At 41.0% G+C, this 18,833-nt stretch overlaps 1 protein-coding gene across 16 annotated transcripts in view; it reads left to right on the plus strand.

Moving 5' to 3' along the window:
- The window catches only part of LOC111264268 (sperm-specific sodium:proton exchanger), a 122,139-nt gene that overhangs the window by 70,529 nt on the left and 32,777 nt on the right, over window positions 1-18,833 (plus strand). For 11 of the 16 annotated variants that reach the window (XR_002682784.1, XM_086970013.1, XM_022839999.2 and 8 more), the window contains 2 exons: window positions 651-794; window positions 14,005-14,121. Coding sequence is in view for 15 of the 16 variants with exons in the window: in XM_086970013.1 (XP_086826139.1) it covers window positions 651-794; window positions 14,005-14,121 (261 nt within the window). In the remaining variant the exon portion in view is untranslated. Of the gene's footprint in view, window positions 1-650; window positions 795-3,687; window positions 3,983-9,917; window positions 10,674-10,831; window positions 10,945-12,720; window positions 12,813-12,941; window positions 13,603-14,004; window positions 14,122-18,833 lie in introns of those variants that run through there. The other 5 variants (XM_022840007.2, XM_022840003.2, XM_022840004.2 and 2 more) reach the window with 5 other exon arrangements.

An 18,833-nucleotide genomic window follows, 5' to 3' on the forward strand; every position in this document is an offset into this window, starting at 1 on the left:
AGAGAGAGAGAGAGAGAGAGAGAGAGAGAGAGAGAGGTGTATATACACGGCTATTCATATTATCATTATTATTCAGCATCTTTCATGTATTTTTATTGTGAACTATGTCAAGTTCCTATGTAATTAGGTATAAGATGTACTATACATACACAAACTGGTACGTTTTGCGATAGCTCGATCAGAAGCAGTTTCTTTCAGCAGAAACACCAATTTATGACTTCAACGGGGGAGAACAATTCTCGCTACTGACAATCTCAACTTTGGTAGGGCTTCAGGAAATCCTATGCCTTTTTCGGTATAGTATACACTATATAGGAGCATAGAGTAGATCAGTGTACATTAGAAAAGTCAGCTATAATTCATAGACGCCCGCATCACATACGGGTGCCGTTTACGTGCCATAGATTTTTATAAGGTATAGGTTAGTCTCATCAATTGTTACCACTCAAATGATCGATCTATGTAATTATGCAAAAGCGTCACAATCTAGAACCACTGTTTTTCCACAAATGATTTAATTATTATATTAAAATCTGTGTTACTTTTTGAATTTTATTCGATAATAGATGCTAGCGGTAGTATGATAGTGTTGATTTGTTAAAAATGATCGTTTTTAAAATATCATTCTGTGGTCTGGTGTGAACTTTCAGTTATATGCGCAAGTCTAACGGCGTTCATGTCTATGAACCTGTTTCATGCGTACAACGCCTGGTCGTGGCATTACGCCTTTCTTTTTGGAGCCATCCTTTCGGCCACTGATCCAGTTGCAGTCGTAGCCCTTCTCAGAGATATTGGTAAGTAAAAACGACAGTTTATACACTATATGTAGTTGAATAAAACAATCTCCGCTTCTAATCGTTTTAAAAAATCTGCTTTCTATCAGAAATCAAACGTTTACCGGTTGAACTAATTGAAACCTCCTATAATAATAATACACTTGGTGAAATGCATTTAAAATGCTACATGAGAGCGTCTATGACGAGATCCAATTAAATGATTTTCTATGATATTTTTTTTTTCTGAAATCGAAGCCCAAATAGCCTGCCCCGATTCAGCTAGCTGGCTTACTCGAAGGTCGTCTTCAGCCAGCCATATGGCCTCATTGCTATGCCATGCTTGGCAAATATTGACGGAGCTGTTACCCAAAGGTGCGACAGCAGGCAGCGCATAAGATAGCTGGTCCCATGGAAGGCTGCTTTTCAGGCTTCTGGTCCAGCCAGAAACTGAATGAATCAATATTCTATTAAAAGCAGAGAGAGACCCTTATCTAAGTGTAATCAAATTGATAGCCTGGTAAAAAGAGATTATGAACGTAACTCACAGAGGATCAATGGAATGACCACCCGTATGACTGACCTTATATAATCCCGTTGTGGCATTTACTTCAGCACGTACATTTACAGGACGTCTTCAGTTCAGTACAGAAGGACGTCAGGATCTTTCTGTAAGTGGACTATGCGAATATGCCTGATGACTACAGGCGAGGTTGTGCTCGTTGTTATGATATGTCCAAGAATAAATAGAGACATATGCGTCATCTCATATATATTTGCGATGAAGTAACGAAATGTTACGTTTTAAAAAAGGACAAAACATAATCATTAATCCATATTTATTTTGATAGATATTTTCTGCTCTTAGGAACATTGATAATCATTATTACTACTCGCTAGAACAATTGTGGACATTTGACAAAGTAGCAGATGGACATAGTTTACGGCTAACTTACCGGAACGACGACTGGATGAAGCAGTTTTGCCTAACCGACTTTTCAGCGGTTATCCTAAAATACCTCCTATCTCTCTACATCGCACAATGATTTACAGAAACTATTATAATTTAGATTATATTACAATATCCTCAATTTACGGATTGGCTGCCTACAGACATGACCCTACCCACGCACTCCGTAATGTTTTTTAGCCTTATTCCTTTGCTCAGAACCCATACGATGGATGACCAGATAGTGACTGATGATGGACAATTCTATTCAACAACTCTGTATGCAGTGTTGGAAGAAGTCGATCGTGCTTGATGTTCGTGGAAAATCTGCCATACTGGAACTTTGGTTCGTCCGCACTTATCGCCAATGTCGAGGTCTTCTATTTTCCTATACTCGCGCATTCTTTTTCAATATAATCGTACGCATCGACACGATTGAGATGGCAGTCGAGATCACACCTTGCAATCAGCCTAGCTAGAAGAGATGTCGTACACTAGAAATTAATCCAGATTTCGGTGCTCGAGAATGTTTCGTGGATGGGGATCGCTTCCATCAAACGCATTTCGTTGGTCATCTCAACTATCGAAGCATGACAGCATTTGTAAATGGGTCTTTCGTTAGGGATTGCTATAGCTGGGCTTCTAGCTAATGCTTTTGTTGTGTTAGTAAAGTTGCCGCATTGAATAAGTACAGTCGACCGGCCTAATGCTGAACAGCACGGGATTATGCGGTCTGTTCTAGCGACTGTGTCTCAGTGTCTGACTCGTCAAGGGAAATATTTGTCCGCCAGGAATGGGCAACGTGCACGCAGAGGGCACGCTATGAATGGAAAGAAGTATGTTATTCAAACAGCAACGGGCAATTCATCCCCAGGTAGCTAACTGATTATCAAGCAGCAAATGTAATGGCCAGTGGGATTACATAATGCAGAACTATCTACGGTAGAGGATAAACGCCAGTGACACTCGTACTTGACAAGCTTCATTTGGTTGGGGGAAGGATGGTGGCGTAATAAAATTTAATCGTGTTCTGACGGCCGGAAGCGTTTCGTCTGATCCAGTTATCAAAGGGGTACTGTTTTCGTAAGAGGTAAACTGGAATTAAAGTTCCAAGGCTAATAAGGGGAAGGTCTAAGTCCGTAAGGAATACAAGCTGCGGATTCTTTTGAAGCCGCTTATCAATGAGAATCATAATATTTTAGGGACTAAGCCTCAGATCGACATGGTAGCCCGGTAACACAGACACTGTCTGAGTCACGATGTTTTTGACACGAGAAGCCAGAACAAACGAATGAGATCTTTTAGAACTGACTATTTTTTTATGAATAAAAAAAAATTAAAAACCCGCTAGCCAGTGTTGTCAGCCGATGTTAACTCTAGTCTGTGATGAAAAAAATCTTTTGTGATAGTATTGAACCTGCTGAAGATGGATGTATCGAGTATGGACGTTCGAACCCAATACAATAGTAACGGCATTTTACGACGCTTAATTGGGTTCATCATTAAAAAAAAATAGCGCAAGATGTTAATTTGCATTTTGCCCACGAGTGAGTATAGTGACTGTGACCACAGATGCCACTATCATTCGAAACAGTTGCCCTTGATAGCGTCCAGTGCAAGTTATTAAACAATTCTTAGCATTTATTCGTTTGCGTTACTTTCCTAAAGACAGCCACGGATCAAAAAGTGCCACGCAGATTGAAATCGCTCCATCAAATGTGCAATAGATAAAATGTTAGCTATTAAGGAGTCTGGTCCGTCTGTTCCTTAAACTCTCCGACCTACGATATAGTAAAAGACGGAAATTAGAGAGGAAACGAGGAGGGCTCTTTTTTTTTTTAGTATTAACGTTGTTTACAATACTGAATTAAACTTTCATGTCTTCAAATAGCATCATAACGTGGAGTTCATGATCAAGCGGCGCTGATCTTAACGGGTTATTAATCCTGTCTGTTCGTCTCTGGCAAGCGGCTACTGAGCAACCAGTCGAGAAGTCATTTGTGTGGATGGGCTGCAGTTGCCTTGGGCCCAATCTGAACTTGAATAGTAACAGACCATAGACGCCAATAGAGCGTCACATCACCGGTAAAAAAAAACGCCAAACAGTTTCATGATTTTGCATCGACGGCAGCTCAATCACCCTGACGCATTGGTATTAGGCCGCGGTGCTTGCCTGGCGAGGCAAACTTAAATTTGCGCGCCATTTTCTGATGTTTCTCTCCTTTCTTATCGCTGTGACTGCTGCCGGACGAAAAACTACGTAAGTAACGATAACCAATATATATGTAGGTCATCATTAGGTAAAGAGAATACGTGTATCGAGTGGTACAAATAAATAACACGAAATCAGACAGGTTGGAAGATACTAGAAAAGGAAATTTACAACCTAGCAGTTAATTACAAGGGAACAATAGTAGCTGCCACTGGGGACGCTACCTTAATGAAGTGTAACAACTATGAAGTGCTTTCAAGAATGTTTGGTTAAGATATACTACATTAAGTGGATATTAAACAGGAAGATTTGTTGTATGAGACATGGAAATTTGATTTATCGATTGAGTAGACTACAGGCACAGAAAGATGGATGTTTGAGTTTAGCTGGCGTCTATGAGAGATGTTAGACTACCTTGATAAGGAGCTGTGGCGTCGAGGTAACCTACATAACGCGGTAAACTATAACTTTTATCCTAAACCGTTTCAGAATCCGGGTATCATCAGACGCTTGTTCTGACGAAGCCATTGTAGCGTATAGCAGGCGACGATTAAAGCAGATATTGACTAATGGGGATGACTTCCGCTTGGTGTGCATTCTCAAAAATACAATGTTGCCATTCAGAATACTTATATGAGATTGCGATAGTTCCCAGCAACTATGTGGCATCATAGAAAACTGGGTCTGGTCCAATAGGAATAATTTCAAACGCTATGGTCTGTTTGGTTCAATATAACCATGGCATAATTTTCTCGGTTTAAAAAAAAAAAAATTCCCAGTTGTTACTTGGACGAATTATTCGCTTCCAAAAAAAACTATCGGTACTTGAACGTTTGTCTCGTGCGAAGGAACTCGTCACTTGTTCATACATGTGATGACTCGTGCTATACATGCCTCGGCAATAATCGAAAGGGCCGTCTGAGTCATTCTCTGAAAGTTATTCTAATCATTCCTGATCGTAAGCAATTGTGTTAATAAGTTAGACGAACCATGTACACGTTCAACTGAAGGCATCTTCCTAAACCTCTTCATCGGACACTTGCCCAAATAGTTCGCTAAGAATGAGTCCTGCCATTATATTTCACCGTTGCTAAAGATCACGACAACGTTAGCGGAGACGCAATAGTGGCCGATCACGAATCGTTTGCCTAATACCTCTGGCAAAAATTCAACTAGTTGTTCATAAACGACGGAGGAACTTTTGCTGCTAACATGCGCGCATCGCGGGCTACTGGTTCGCTCGCCGTCGATACTTCGTATGTAGATAAGAAGATTATCTTAAATTCTTATATATATATGCCTGTTCCAGAAGCTAACGTATTCCAAAAACCCAAAAGGCGCCACTATTGCAAGTACTGCCGAGGTGACGCGTCGCAAATGTAACACTTGAGATGTAGTACAAGCTACGAATATGCCTGCTAACAATATCTACAGAGGATTCTGCGATTGCTTCTGAATGATCACTGTTTTTTTGCAACCAGACTCCCTTGCCAGCCATCCCCCGCCAGTTTCTGGTGAGATATCTTCTACAACAGACGCCGCTTACTGGCCTCTTCTATAGATTGCTATAACATTAAGAAACACGTAGATCTACAGCGAACAGCTCTGCAATAACAAAGCAACAATGACTACGGCTACAACAAGAAGATTAATAGCAACACCCATTGTTAGCATAAACAGTTCTTCCGATTCTCACACTAAAAGCGTGTATGGTCGATAGATAGTGGCGAGCGTCGGGCCGTTTGAATCTAAACTTCCGCCCACGAACTAAATAGTCTTCTCTAATTTTATTATTATAATTGCATGCACCGTTATTGGCGTTCCTGAGCCAACAACACGTTAAGCTTACAAGCCAGTTCAGCCAAGCTCTATTTGAATTCTTTAACCAAATGTATTTGATTACCAAATTAATACAACGAGTCTTCTCAGATGAGTAACTTTGTCTTCCTCAAGCGCACTTTACATCAACCGGATAAAAGTTGTATTGCCGTATTGCTTCCAACTATCCGACCAATACGTGAACATCGCAGGTTCGTGCGCAGATCTGATTTTGTGAGCGCTATGCCCCAGCTAGAGGTCTGGGTTGGCTGGAGACGAAAACGTCGACCCAGCTCAAGCCAAGGCCATTCTAGCATTGGACATCTTTCACAGCGGCCAGATCCAGTGGAAGACTAGGCCAGACTGTAAATAAAGTAGAACGTTCGACGGGAACTACCAGACTGTATAAGGGTAAGCAGTCCTGCAACGATAACACCGACCCACTCATACATACATAGACACACCGACATAAAGAGGCAAAGCGAACGAGTCGCCGTTTTCGATGTGGCTATACATGAGCATTAAATAAGCTGCCCCGCAGACTGCTTGGCTAACGATGGTGCTACTCGTGAAGACTAGCCATCATCAAAGGTTGTCTGCTAGACAGTCTTTGCGCCTGCTATCTAGATCGTTTTGGTCAGTCGGTCGATTGCGTTGCTCGCCAATCGACAAGTTTAATAGACCGAATTCCAAAATGCCCCTCTGTGATTACGCGTTACTAAGACTACTGAAAGAAGCAAAAAAAAACAAGCAAAAAACAAAAGACCCAAAGATAAAAGCGTGGGCAACACTTGAATGATATCAGAAAAGCTTTTGCAGCCTCTGTCGATAGAGTGTGCCCATATACGATGTCTGTTTTGATAGGCGTATATTGTACTTATTGAGTATGGATGACTTTTCATGGTAACGAGGACAACCTACATTAGGAGTTAGTGTTAACACGTGTCAAATAGAAGAGTCCTAATAATTCTTCGTTTTGACGAAAGCATTTTGGTCGCCAAACGACCTTAAACCAAGTCCCTGAAACACGGTATTCAGGACACTGTCTAGCCTGGCTGATCCCCATACCACTGAGTTCCTACTGTCTGTATTAATATAATGTTATTATGCATTATTGTCTGTTACGTCAATTATATATAGCAAATAAATAATTATCATAATATTAACAAATAGGACTTTTACCTATCGCACTCACGTGTTATGGTCATTATTTTTGCTATACAGGATTCCACATGCAGTGGGTATTGTGTAGTGCGACTATTATTCGAAGTACTTCATTGCTGGCCTTCAGATTTGTGTAGTATTTAATTTTTGCTGGCACACAAACTGTTACTTCCACACATATTTGTACTACAAATGTTATCATAATAATAATAATCGTGTGTAGTAAAATTGTAGTATTTCTACAAAGACACTTTATTATGTCTGAAAAGCAGACTTGTCCTGTTCACTCAGTCTTAACTGATTCCCGACTGAATCCCGACCGTTGCTGACCTACATCGAGATCAAGAAGGCCACATTAGTCAACAAATTGAACCTGCTGTGAGCAAACTAGAAGCGTAGTCGGACGAATAAGTGGACTGTACCACTTTTGATTCGATTCCGGATTCAGGCCGTTATACCGGCAGAACAGAGAAGGGACCAGCAGAAGGGTTACTAACGTCCTGATTCAGATCTGGGCACTAGCACGTTGTTTTCTCTCCCTATATCTCGTTCTTGCTGCTATCTTCCGATACCTAGCTATGATCGACCCCGATGGCGCTCGAGGATGTTTCAGACATTAATAATATAATTTTCGCTTAAAATAGCGTTATTTTTTTCACATAACGTTTTCGCATGGAAAACTCAGGAGGGTAGGGGGAAAGGGGAAAAAGCAGTACTGACGGCGATGCTCCTCACGTATGCACCGTCTGCGTGATTTGTCTGTGTTCGCGTTTGTAATAGGGGTGTCTACTATTTCTGTCCACTTTTTTGGTAGTTGTCCCTGGCAGTGGAAACTATGCCAGATATGACATGTCGGGCTGGACGTTTACTTGATCTACATTAGCATATATGAATTTCAGAAGTATCACCGCATTCAACCACGACTGCCGCTCTAGCCACGTCCGAAGTATCGATACCATTTCTTGGTTACATTTAGATAGACGAATTCACATCTAGAAGTACTCATCAGCAGACCCCAAAAGAAACCACAAAGGCAATGGAACGAGCGAGAAACAGTCTCGGCAACTGAAAGGGTATCGGTTCTGGGATGTGTGCAGCATTCATACCCGTCTCAGGTGAACGACATCGATGATGAACATCGTCATAATGGACACGCTCTAGCTATTAAATTGGCTGTCCTAATAGCGTATTTCACTGTCTGATTTTACGTTATCGAATAACCTAGTGCAGCATCTATGGATGTCGGGATGGGATGCGATACTGAAAACCTTTCATGTTTGTCACGTGAGTGAAGACGATGCAGTAGGTGGGATTGGAACAGCTCAAATTCAATTACTGCTAGTGGGAAATGGGCGCATAGGCGTGGGGCAATGGATGACGGGGCAGGAATGGCAAAGCAAAAAGATTAATGGGTAAACCGCGAGTGGATGAGTTATTGAGCCTCGTTTGTGCTAGCCTAGCTTAGCTAGTGAAGCTAGCTAAGCTTCACTTGCTCTCTTGAGAATACAAGAGATATTGGGTGGTATGCAGCATTAGCAAAATTACAAGATGATCACAGAAAATAATTTTTATTTTGAGCACTTTGCAAGCGATAGGTCAACAGGAGGTACTTTCGATGACTCTAAAGTATCTTTCTGCTAATTAGTGGGACCACTTCTATTTCGACGATTTAGGACGACCGAGCCTGCCCTAAATATAACACTCAACATAAAGTAACATTGAGTTTATGACTCCGAAACGATAAACTGTTCAAGCTAGCCAGTTAACCAGGATAACTAATAAAAAAACTCTTTTTTCTATAATTGATTCTCAGTGGTTCCTTTTACGCGTCTGTTACGGGCTTCGGTATCGTTAATTTGTGTTACTTTGTAAAAGCTTGAAGCTCTATACGGGCAATTTGGAAAAGGCAATTCATTGCTATGTAAATAACTTCCGTTATTTCTTCACGAAAATTGTGTTTTATTGGCAGGATATGAAGCATCAACGCCCTATTCGCTTTCAACCTGAGGCTTGGCCGCTTAAGCCACTGCGTCCGTTTCTATATTCACCGCTCTTCCTACTGTTTGAAAATTTATTGTCCACGCCCAGATTCAAATCTAGATCATCTCTATGTCAATCCGCTTAGTAAGCAAACCACTTCACTGTTGCGACAAATCTATTGAGATAATTTCAATACATATAGTAATCACTGTCCCTTGACTGGTTTACGTAACTCCTACGTTCCATACTCGGATCATTAAAAACGACCATGACACCCGGTTCTTCGCCTTGGCAACACCACGTTATGGTAGGCATTTTGGTGGAACTTGAAAGTTCGGAAACTTCTCAACAAGCAGTGGCGTTGATTACATCTTCGGTGGAAAAATCTTTGCACTCTTCAGTTATCAAGCAATTGTCTCTGAAGGAAATGTACACCTACTCCGGCGTATTATATACAGGACATACAGCTCGTCCAATGAATAAGAATACAAGCGGGCATTAATGCGCAACCATCATATCACGCTGCCTATACGCTGCTCGATGCAATAGTTCCTACGCTGACTCACAGTTTTGATTAAAAGATACCATAATTCGACTAAAGTTGTCTCCATAATTCCTTACTAGTCTTAGACACGTTTGGAAGTTATCCGATAAATCAATTTCGCGTAGGGCAAACGGGTGACAACTCTCAATAAGGTTCCAACTAGGACTGTGTCTTCATGACTAGTTGGACAGAAGGATATCAATTTTTCAATAAAAAGGCCTTCTACGCATTCGGCGTACCAGCTTTCCTTTAGGTTATATGTGTGCGTATATATTAGCAAATATTTGAGGCAGGATCGGTCAATATCATTTAAAGCAACCTGATTGTTTATGCTGAAGATCGAAACTATCTTCCGCCCAGCGTATCTTTAGTAGATTTTTACCTAGAAGAACATATTTCTTCTCAGTAACTTAAATTTCATAAAAACAAGACAAATATTACGCAGTGCGTCATATTCACTTGAAGACTAGCTTTTATGTTCCCGCTTACATCGCCATATTGACACCATTAACCCCATATAGTCAGTCTTCCTCCAACTCCTTACATTTTTCAATCAACTCGTTCCACTGACGCATTTTCAAATATCACGCCGTATTGTCTCTAGCGGCAGTGACAGTCACTTCACGGTTTTCTCTGTCAGACAAAAACGCTATTTTTTACGTCTACGAACGTTAATATGTATCGCGTAAATGGGGCGAAGATTCTTCTTTTATTGTCGCAATGACACTCGTCGCCATTGGCTCGCTAATAGTGTGCGACAGGCGACACTGCCCTGCATTGAGGCACAGTTATTATTTGTTTATCACTTTCTTTGAACTGGCTGCTTCTTCAGCCCTATTTGCCGCCGTTGCACGGTCCACCATCACCGTTACTGCCGCATCCCCCATGTCGAAACGAGGAAACAATCGTTTAGGGAAGAAGTATCTGGCCACAGGCTTTGTCGCGCCTTCTACCATCAGCCGTATGCAGCACAACAAATAACGTTTCACCGAAGAGCCGGTCACAGTGGTAGCCTGTGATCCACTTTTGTTTTGTGACCTGTTGTTACTATGCAAAAACCGGCAAAGAAACTTTGCAGGCCTGCACTGTTTTCGAACCCAACTCGCTATTGCTGCTGACTCCATATGGGTGTCGTTGCGCGCTAGCGTTCGAAGTTATTCTGAGAATCGGAGAAGGAAAGAGGGATAAGTGAATGACGGACGCCGCTCGTTGGTGCTAACAGAACTACCAAAGGTACTGAAACCCCCTACTTTCGACAGTCCTGGACCCCAGTTGAAACACAATCTAATATATACTCGAATGTGCACCAATTATTTGTTTGTAATACTATTTGCGAGCGTGACGCTGGCTTTTTTCACTCGGAAAAAAACTTGTGTTAGTAAAATAAACAATCAATCCTATATCGTATATGTAATTGACGTGAATCTCGCTAGAAGTGAAAAGGTGTGAAGTTCTACAGATTTTTCAATATGTATGTAACTTGAAAATAGGAAATCTATCACAGGTGAGATTTTGATCTGTGAACGATGTTAACGGCTTACACCTGGCGGAGTACCTGAACACGCTTATTTAACATGTAAAGCCATAGAGGCCTTACGAGAATCGAATCTTGAGACTGCTCTAAGACTCATTATCCACATTTCTGGATAACTAAGGACCTCTATACAATTTCATCTAGTGAGCCACGGAAACAGACATAATAGAAAAAAAAAATTAGTGCCTGCGTTCAACGCGGGGGAAAGCCAAATTCATAGCTTAACAAATTAACTCAATTCACCTTTTCTGCTCACGATTAACAGAAGAAAAAAGTAGCAAGCTTTTTATAGCCACAACTATAAGCCAAACATAAATCAAATTGGACGCATTCTCATCAGGGTTCATGTGTTTTCTGCTGTTACTCTGCCATAAAACCGATTTTAGCATAGTTCATCGCGCTGCAATATCTTGCCAACCGTTTTTTCTTAATAATGTAGCGGTACGGAAGCTTTACATGAAAGAGTGTGCCGCTGGAAAAATCATAGGTATAGCTTGCGTAGCTAAGCTTTAGACGCGAATGACCACATCACCGTTACTAAAATTTTAGTATAGCCAGCTGTGCCTACTCTTCAGTTTTCTGTCATAATAAAGCAGGCATTGAATAACTCTTTTTTTTTTTTTTGATTGATTGCCACCTATTATTATTCTTGTTATATGTTATATGATTAGTGATGTAAGCGCGATCTTTAATCATCAAATGCGCAAAGACGCGCACTTGCAGTGAGCGACGCCTTTCTGAGTGAATACCGTTAACCCACATTCGTGACATTTGTAACAGCTGCCGAAAATAGGTGCAAATATTCTTGCGGGAAAACACGTCATCATATACTGTTTCGATAAAGCAACTACCATATCTTCGAAGATTTTCACTGAATACACAGTGACAGAAGGCAGATATTGAACAAAGCATCAGCACTCGCAAAGCCTTCACAATAACGGTCTACCGCCCAACCCCGAGTCTGTTTTAGCAGAGCGCGCACAGGCCATCATACGGCTTGACAAATATTTCATAACACGTTCGACACTATTCAAAGTGTCGTGTCAGAAAACTGCCAACTGTGCATCTTTCTTAACCAGCTTAATGTTAACTATAAGATGAAGACTGTTATGCAACGGCGACCGGCGAATAATTTCGAAAAACTGTGCTGATCTACATTGGCTGATTGATGATGATCGTTACTCTCAGATTCCGTTTTCTACGCAATATTGACAACTTTGAACGCCTACCTTTAGCTTGACTAATAGATTTGCTGAAAGCTTTCAGTGAAACTTCAGTACGATGACGCAAGCGCTGTCTGCGTACAAAAATGCGAGGGAAAACTTTCGATAGATGAATTGATGATGATTTGCTTTGCTGTGTAGTCATTCGTACAGCCGTTTGTGCGTTTTTTTCCTTTAGGGACGTTTATTCCTACAGGGATTCGACAATCATATGCTCTAGTTTGTCGAGCTTTCTCGGTCTTTGGAGGACAACAGCGTTGCCGGAAAGCCGCGGCCAAGTGGACGAACGCTTATCGACCATTTTTGATATATGCGCCATACTTTTACAGTGTCGGATGGACCCAAAATACACAAACGTTCATAAACATTTACGACAACTCAAATTTATTATATATATATATATATATATATATATAGACTGTGCGAGGCATATGCTTTACCTGACGCGTTCGTTATCATAATAGTCGCAGCAAAATATCGAACCGTTCACCGGCGTCGTCTATATGAAACTTGCAAAACATCAACAGAGAGAGCGTTCTGACACGATTTGCGTACAATAGACATAGACAACACAGATAGATGGCTCCACGGCGACCAATCAATGGCGTCACCGCGGTAAGACGATAAACCCCGTGCTTTAGCAATTGTGTGTCCGTATATGTGAGCCCATGTGTAGCAAATTTTTCACGGCGATGAAAAATTAGGGGAGGCACGTATCCGTGTCCGACCATTTTTTATTATTTTACACAATACGGGGGGATCTTGAGTATTTCTAAGAAGACATAGTGGAGTAGAGATTGCGACATGATTGCCACCCACAACAGCGATCTGCTCTAAACTGCTTTTTTTCGAGGTCTTCATCTAACACAGTTACGGAATTGTGGCACACATGGAGTATGACAGAATGTCTATGCCAAACAACCTTAATTGCCCACCAAAAAGATTGTGGTTGAGCGATGCATGAGAACTCATAGAGCCGCTGAGGGAGGACTGGCGCTACCGTACCCCCAGCGGGGCAATCTCACACTGGCTCATGCACGTGGCGCGCGTAAAGTAAGCGAGCTTCGGTTCGTTGATCAGATGCGGGACTTTGTATGTCTCCAGGCTACTGATTAAAGGGTACAAAGGTATGATAAACTTTCAGCCGCGAGCACTTGCAGTAAGGGACAGTAACGGACAATGAGACGACAATAGGACGTTCACGTCAGAAATTCGTTAGAATGGCCATAATGTCAATTCGCTAACTGGTTTGTTTGATGTTCGGTGAATGGAAACAATTGTTCAGGGCAGAAGTAAAACAGCTAGCCGGTTACCTTTCCTGCATGCTGCAAAATATTTGAAGTTAGTCATTAATACGGTGTGATATAATTCCGGAATGACACAAAGAATGAAACGTTATTTTTCGGTAAGTACTAAATAGAGGATTTGAACATGTTCAAGATGTTGATTTAACCGCAATGCGTATAATACGAAGATGCATGTAGAACAATAATCGGTAACTGGAGCTAAGGATTTTTCTAAATTCAACCGGCCTCTTAGCACTCACCTCCGACTGTACATACATACGGAGGCCCTCTATGTTTGGACGAGTGGAAAAAATATATATCCTTAAAATCCTGAAGAAATTGGAATGGAACCATATGTATTATATGTCGTACGACGCTTTTGTTATAGCCTATCTTTGTGTACTCGTTTCATGCGGTCTCAGAATGCGTCCCAACAATCTAATTTTAAACAGCAGGATTGTGTAAATGTTACGCAGTATTGAATATTTCCTGAAGTTGGTATTTTGTTTTCCTGTTTTCAGGCACTTCGAAAGTTCTCACCACAATCATCGACGGCGAAGCGCTGCTTAATGATGGCTCGGCAATCGTCATCTATGAAGTCCTTCTTGCGATGCTCATACCAGGAAATGAAATGAACGGTTCGTACAATGGGACTGTTACACATTAGTGGCTCATTTTATACTCCCACTTCGATTAGAATCTTGATAATGCGAGCTAAAAGAGTAACTTCTATGCATTAAATTTAATTTCAACGATTGTGGTTGATTTCGCATCAGCACGCAGGCAAGCCCGCTTTCGCAGCGTGTCCTACCCCTTGCTATAACGTCCTTCTCTATCATCTCGTGGTACGGTGGCCTACTTAAAGCCATTAGCTGACACAAGATGGCTCGGGCAAAGCAAGTCAATACCTAAAACGGAGTAAGAAGTTTATTATCTCAATTATACTTGTACAAGGTTTGAACCTCAAACCGTATTCACTGGACGACCTAAAAGAATAAAAATCCCGGGTTGTTTTTGAAACAGAAAATTTTTGCATTATTTTCACCTGACCTTTTCATTATTGTAATAATCGACTCTGCATTTTTTATTTAATTTTTTCCTAGAGTTTCTAAAAAGACTCTGATATGCGAGCGTTCGTATCATAGATATTGAACGTAGATTCGTAACGTGCATAAAAAGTGAATGATTCTTCTGCATGTTGCTTTTTGTTACAAAAGAAGTGTCCTATTTGTACCGATTTATGCTTGTCACAAACAAATTGGGTTTACCGCCACTCATCTCATTCGTAATTGCGTCACGTGTGGGCCTGGTAGCGTATCTAAATGGAGAATGAGGTCTCTTTGCGGCGATTCAACATTATTTCTGAAGGAAAACTGCTCCAGCAGACTAAGACATCTTTGCCTACGTATATAAGGGGCTATACAAGAGTCAAAGCGAACATAGACAATTGTTCAAAGCGAAAAGGGCCATACAATTGTCTTGACACATTAGAAAATACATTCGTCAATGTTTGTGATAAAATTATATTACGTGTATAGAGGCGCCGCTTGGATTTAGAATGTCGTTGGTCGCAATAAAATTGGCAGTAAAAACGGAAATTGCGTCGGTAACATACGTGCACATCGGCCAACTGCAGTCACGGTTAACTTTTCGATTATGTAACTTCTACTTTTTTCTTTTTTTTTTTTTTTGAAATTCGACAGCGATCGGCTGCAAGCCTTTTCCTTCTCTCGCTAGTCTTTTTTTTTGAATAACTTTTCTTCGTAGTGAGTAAGCACGATGTTGGACGATAGGGTTTCAGTCGCTGTCAATTATCCTACTCGTTTACCTGCTCGTTCAAGCGAAACTAGCGTGGGCAAATCTGATCCAATCTGAAATATTCTTTATCCGTAGACTTTCTAATTATACATTCTCAATGTAGCTGTTGAATAAGTTAGTCGAAGTCACGATACAACAAAATCGCTACGTATAATTATATGATAGTTAGATGTAAGTGTAGAATTTGAGAACAGTCTGCATAGAATCATGGATAGATTTTTCATGTTCACTCAGAAAAACGCTGGCGTACGTATCGGGCAACAATATTATATGCTTGAAATTTCTATATCGAATACTACAAATTACTATCCGCTATTAACGTAGAGCTCTGGTCTCAGTAACACCTCTTCCTACTGAAAAGACCCGTAAATCGTACCCGGAATTTGAAAATTTAGTTAGAGGAAAAATGTCCAAAAAGCCGTTTTTAGTTCACCTAAGTCTTCGATGGGAAAGGTAACAGCTGTCGTAGAAGCGAGAGTAGCAGCTGCCGATCGGGCACTTCAAATAATCTATAACGATTAATCATTTTAAGTGGCTTGGCACTTTTTTTGGCCTTTGCATTTTTGGGCATCGATGCCTGCTATAAAGTTAAGCTTGAATTTTGTTAGATTTTTTTTTTTGCTATGTAGCGTATTTGAGCGTCATTTTACCGGTCCTTAACTCATCCGTATCGCTTGAGGCAGACTTAGTATTGCAAAGAAGTTTGCGGATTGAAATGAAGACAACTGGCTCCTAATGGTAACAATTGCTTAGTCGTTTAGGCGAGAAGCGAAGCCGTAATCGAGTGAATCGTGATGATATTAAACAAACATAATTGCACCGTTAAAACATGCAAAGTACTTTTTTGCTATCTCATTTTGTTTTTAAAAACAGTCTCAGGAATGATACATAAGAAAATGTTTGCTTTTCAGCCCGTACTCTTTTGCTAACCTCTGCGTCAGTACTATGTTCAGTTATCGTTGTAGTTAAAGCGCTTTATAACTTGTTATCCATCGTGTCTGGTCATCTCCCACAATTGGAGTTTGCGGTTCGTCGAAGACGTCGCCGTTTGTGGGTCAAAAAGAAGCCCAATGAATCAGTTCAGAATCGCTGCCCAAAGGCAGTTCGTCTCGGTCTAGCACAGGTTCAGTCTATGTCAGTCCTTCGCTTCCTAAATAGTTACCGCATTCAAACGCATTTGAGAGCACGTCCTACTGGATGCTTCTGTCGATCGCCTTAGTTACTTCTATCAAAGCCAATCGTCCTACTTTTTCGCGCCTATAATTTTGTGTGATCTATGTATCCGTGCCGTCACATAATTATACCTATTATAACTTGTTCTCGAAGCTGTCACTGTTTGAAGCCTGTGTAAAACTTAAATGCCCACGTTGTAACGTATGCAGCTGCTGCTGCTGGTGTCTGCCGACCGCTCGTTGCTATTATTGGCGCCGCTACTATATATATATATATGTGTGCGTATATATATATATATAATTCGAATGGATGAACGGGACGAAAAGGAAAAACAAACCAGTGCCATAACGAGCGTCGTCGGTGTATTCGAAAGTCGCTGTTGTGACCATGTACTACCACTCGAAATGTCATTGGCAGTACAGTTGTTAATAACGTTATTGTTCGAACGGCTCTTTTAGTGTGGATCGCATTGGCTCCGTGTGGGTTCGACCTTTTTACATGCGGCCAATCTTTTCCTTTCTCCTTCTGCTGTTACTGCAAACGCGACGGTGGCTGCATTTTTGCTGCTTTTGTTATTTGAGGCCTGTTATTGCAACGCACGAAGTTTTTGAGGTGTTATTAGAAGTCACTTGTTCGATCACATACCCCTCAACGCCTCGATTTCAGCGCGAGCGTCGTTACCACGACCAGTTTTGTTGGACATCTTGACCAATTCGTCCGTCCGTCAGCCGATTCCCTGATCCAATTCGATACATGCTAACATTGCTAATGATTAAAACTATTGTGCTTATGGGCATTGGCAACGTCGGAAAGCTTTACGGGATACACTTATTCCTGTCACGTGTCCTTTTATATTTGTGAGCCTAGAACGAATAATTGTGTTGAATAGGGGGTGTCTTCTATCGGAGCAGGCACAGCGGTGTCCTTTGATATCGAGCTATAATACACTTCTGTGTTTTGGCATCATCGACCTGGCCAATCCAAGGTATTCCTCAATTATTTTGCTATTCGTAATGCTAATTAATTACACTTAGCTTATTGTCAATGATGTTTACTATTGGTGCTTTTTGCTTTGGTACCGTTTGTTATTATGATGACCATTTGACGCTGAACGGTATAGGGGAAGCGGGCGTAGATACACACAAAACTATGCAGAGCGATCCGTTGTGTTTGTCGGCCAAACGCTTTATGTGGTCGTTTTCGATAGACTATGGTTTTCTCGGTAGGTCACATAGGCTAACGCAAATCGATTGATGCCAACTGATGTAGAGATAAAAATTAAATAATAAGTTATGTACATTGTCGATACACAGGGTGCGCTATGTTTGGGGCTCGACGAAGAGCGCGATTGGTACGCGTATTTCTATGTAAGCCACGCATTGCGCCACGCACAATTGATAGTACATAGCGGCCTATACAGATCGAAATTTTACCGTCACGTTTATGTCCAGTTGGTATTTCATAGCTATTAAAAAAACACAATAATAAAAGTGCAAACAAATAAATTATTTATTGTCGAAAATTATAATAAGACACAGTTTTTGCTAGCTGAGCCCGTATCGCAGCGCACGGGTACACCGTAGAGGAACGAATGCCATGATTTGTACGTGGTTTTTTTTTGTTTTTGTATATTGTTCTGCTTCTGTTTTCTGACTACTGCTGTTATTATTATTATTATTATTAGAAGGTAACATCACGAGCGTGATCCCTTTGTAACGCTTGACTACGAGGCACATGCATTGACGTTCTCTCGTTCTGTTTCTTCGTCTCAGTTTTGATAAGCCCTTCTATAACACTTCAGACCCAGTCTACATACGTTGCTAGTCATGATCAACGCCATTAATCGATTACAGGGATTAATATCTAACTTTGCTACACCTTGAACTTTGTTATAAAGTTGTATTTTTTTTCTCGTATTTACCTCGTCAACACCCAGCGAAATTGATCTTAGCCATCTTTGATTAGATACCTTTTTTAAGGCCTATAGGGTGAAAAAGGGGAAGGCAGAATTGTTGACCGAATCAACGAAGGGGCCAATCAAGCCACGGGTCAACAATGTCTGCTGCTCGGTGACTTCTAATGGCATTAGCTACAAACCCAGGGAGGCAAGGTAATTTTGTTGCGTAAACATAACATTATTAAGAGTATTCATAATTCATAGCGAGGCCGAATCGTTACCTAACAGTGATTTTCTGTTTCCCTTAACCTAACGTTGGAACGCTTCAGGCTTATGCGGCGTGGGCCTGAGTTTCGAAACCGGGCCTGAAACTGTCTTTCTTTTTCATGTTTCTCGATTAACCGCTTGCTGTTGGTGTTGTTTCGTGATCTTTCTGATCGCCATATGTAAGTTAATCTACTG

This window comes from Varroa jacobsoni, unplaced genomic scaffold (genome assembly GCF_002532875.2).
Source record: "Varroa jacobsoni isolate VJ856 unplaced genomic scaffold, vjacob_1.0 scaffold_841, whole genome shotgun sequence".
In the NCBI taxonomy this organism is placed as follows: Eukaryota; Metazoa; Arthropoda; class Arachnida; order Mesostigmata; family Varroidae; genus Varroa; species Varroa jacobsoni.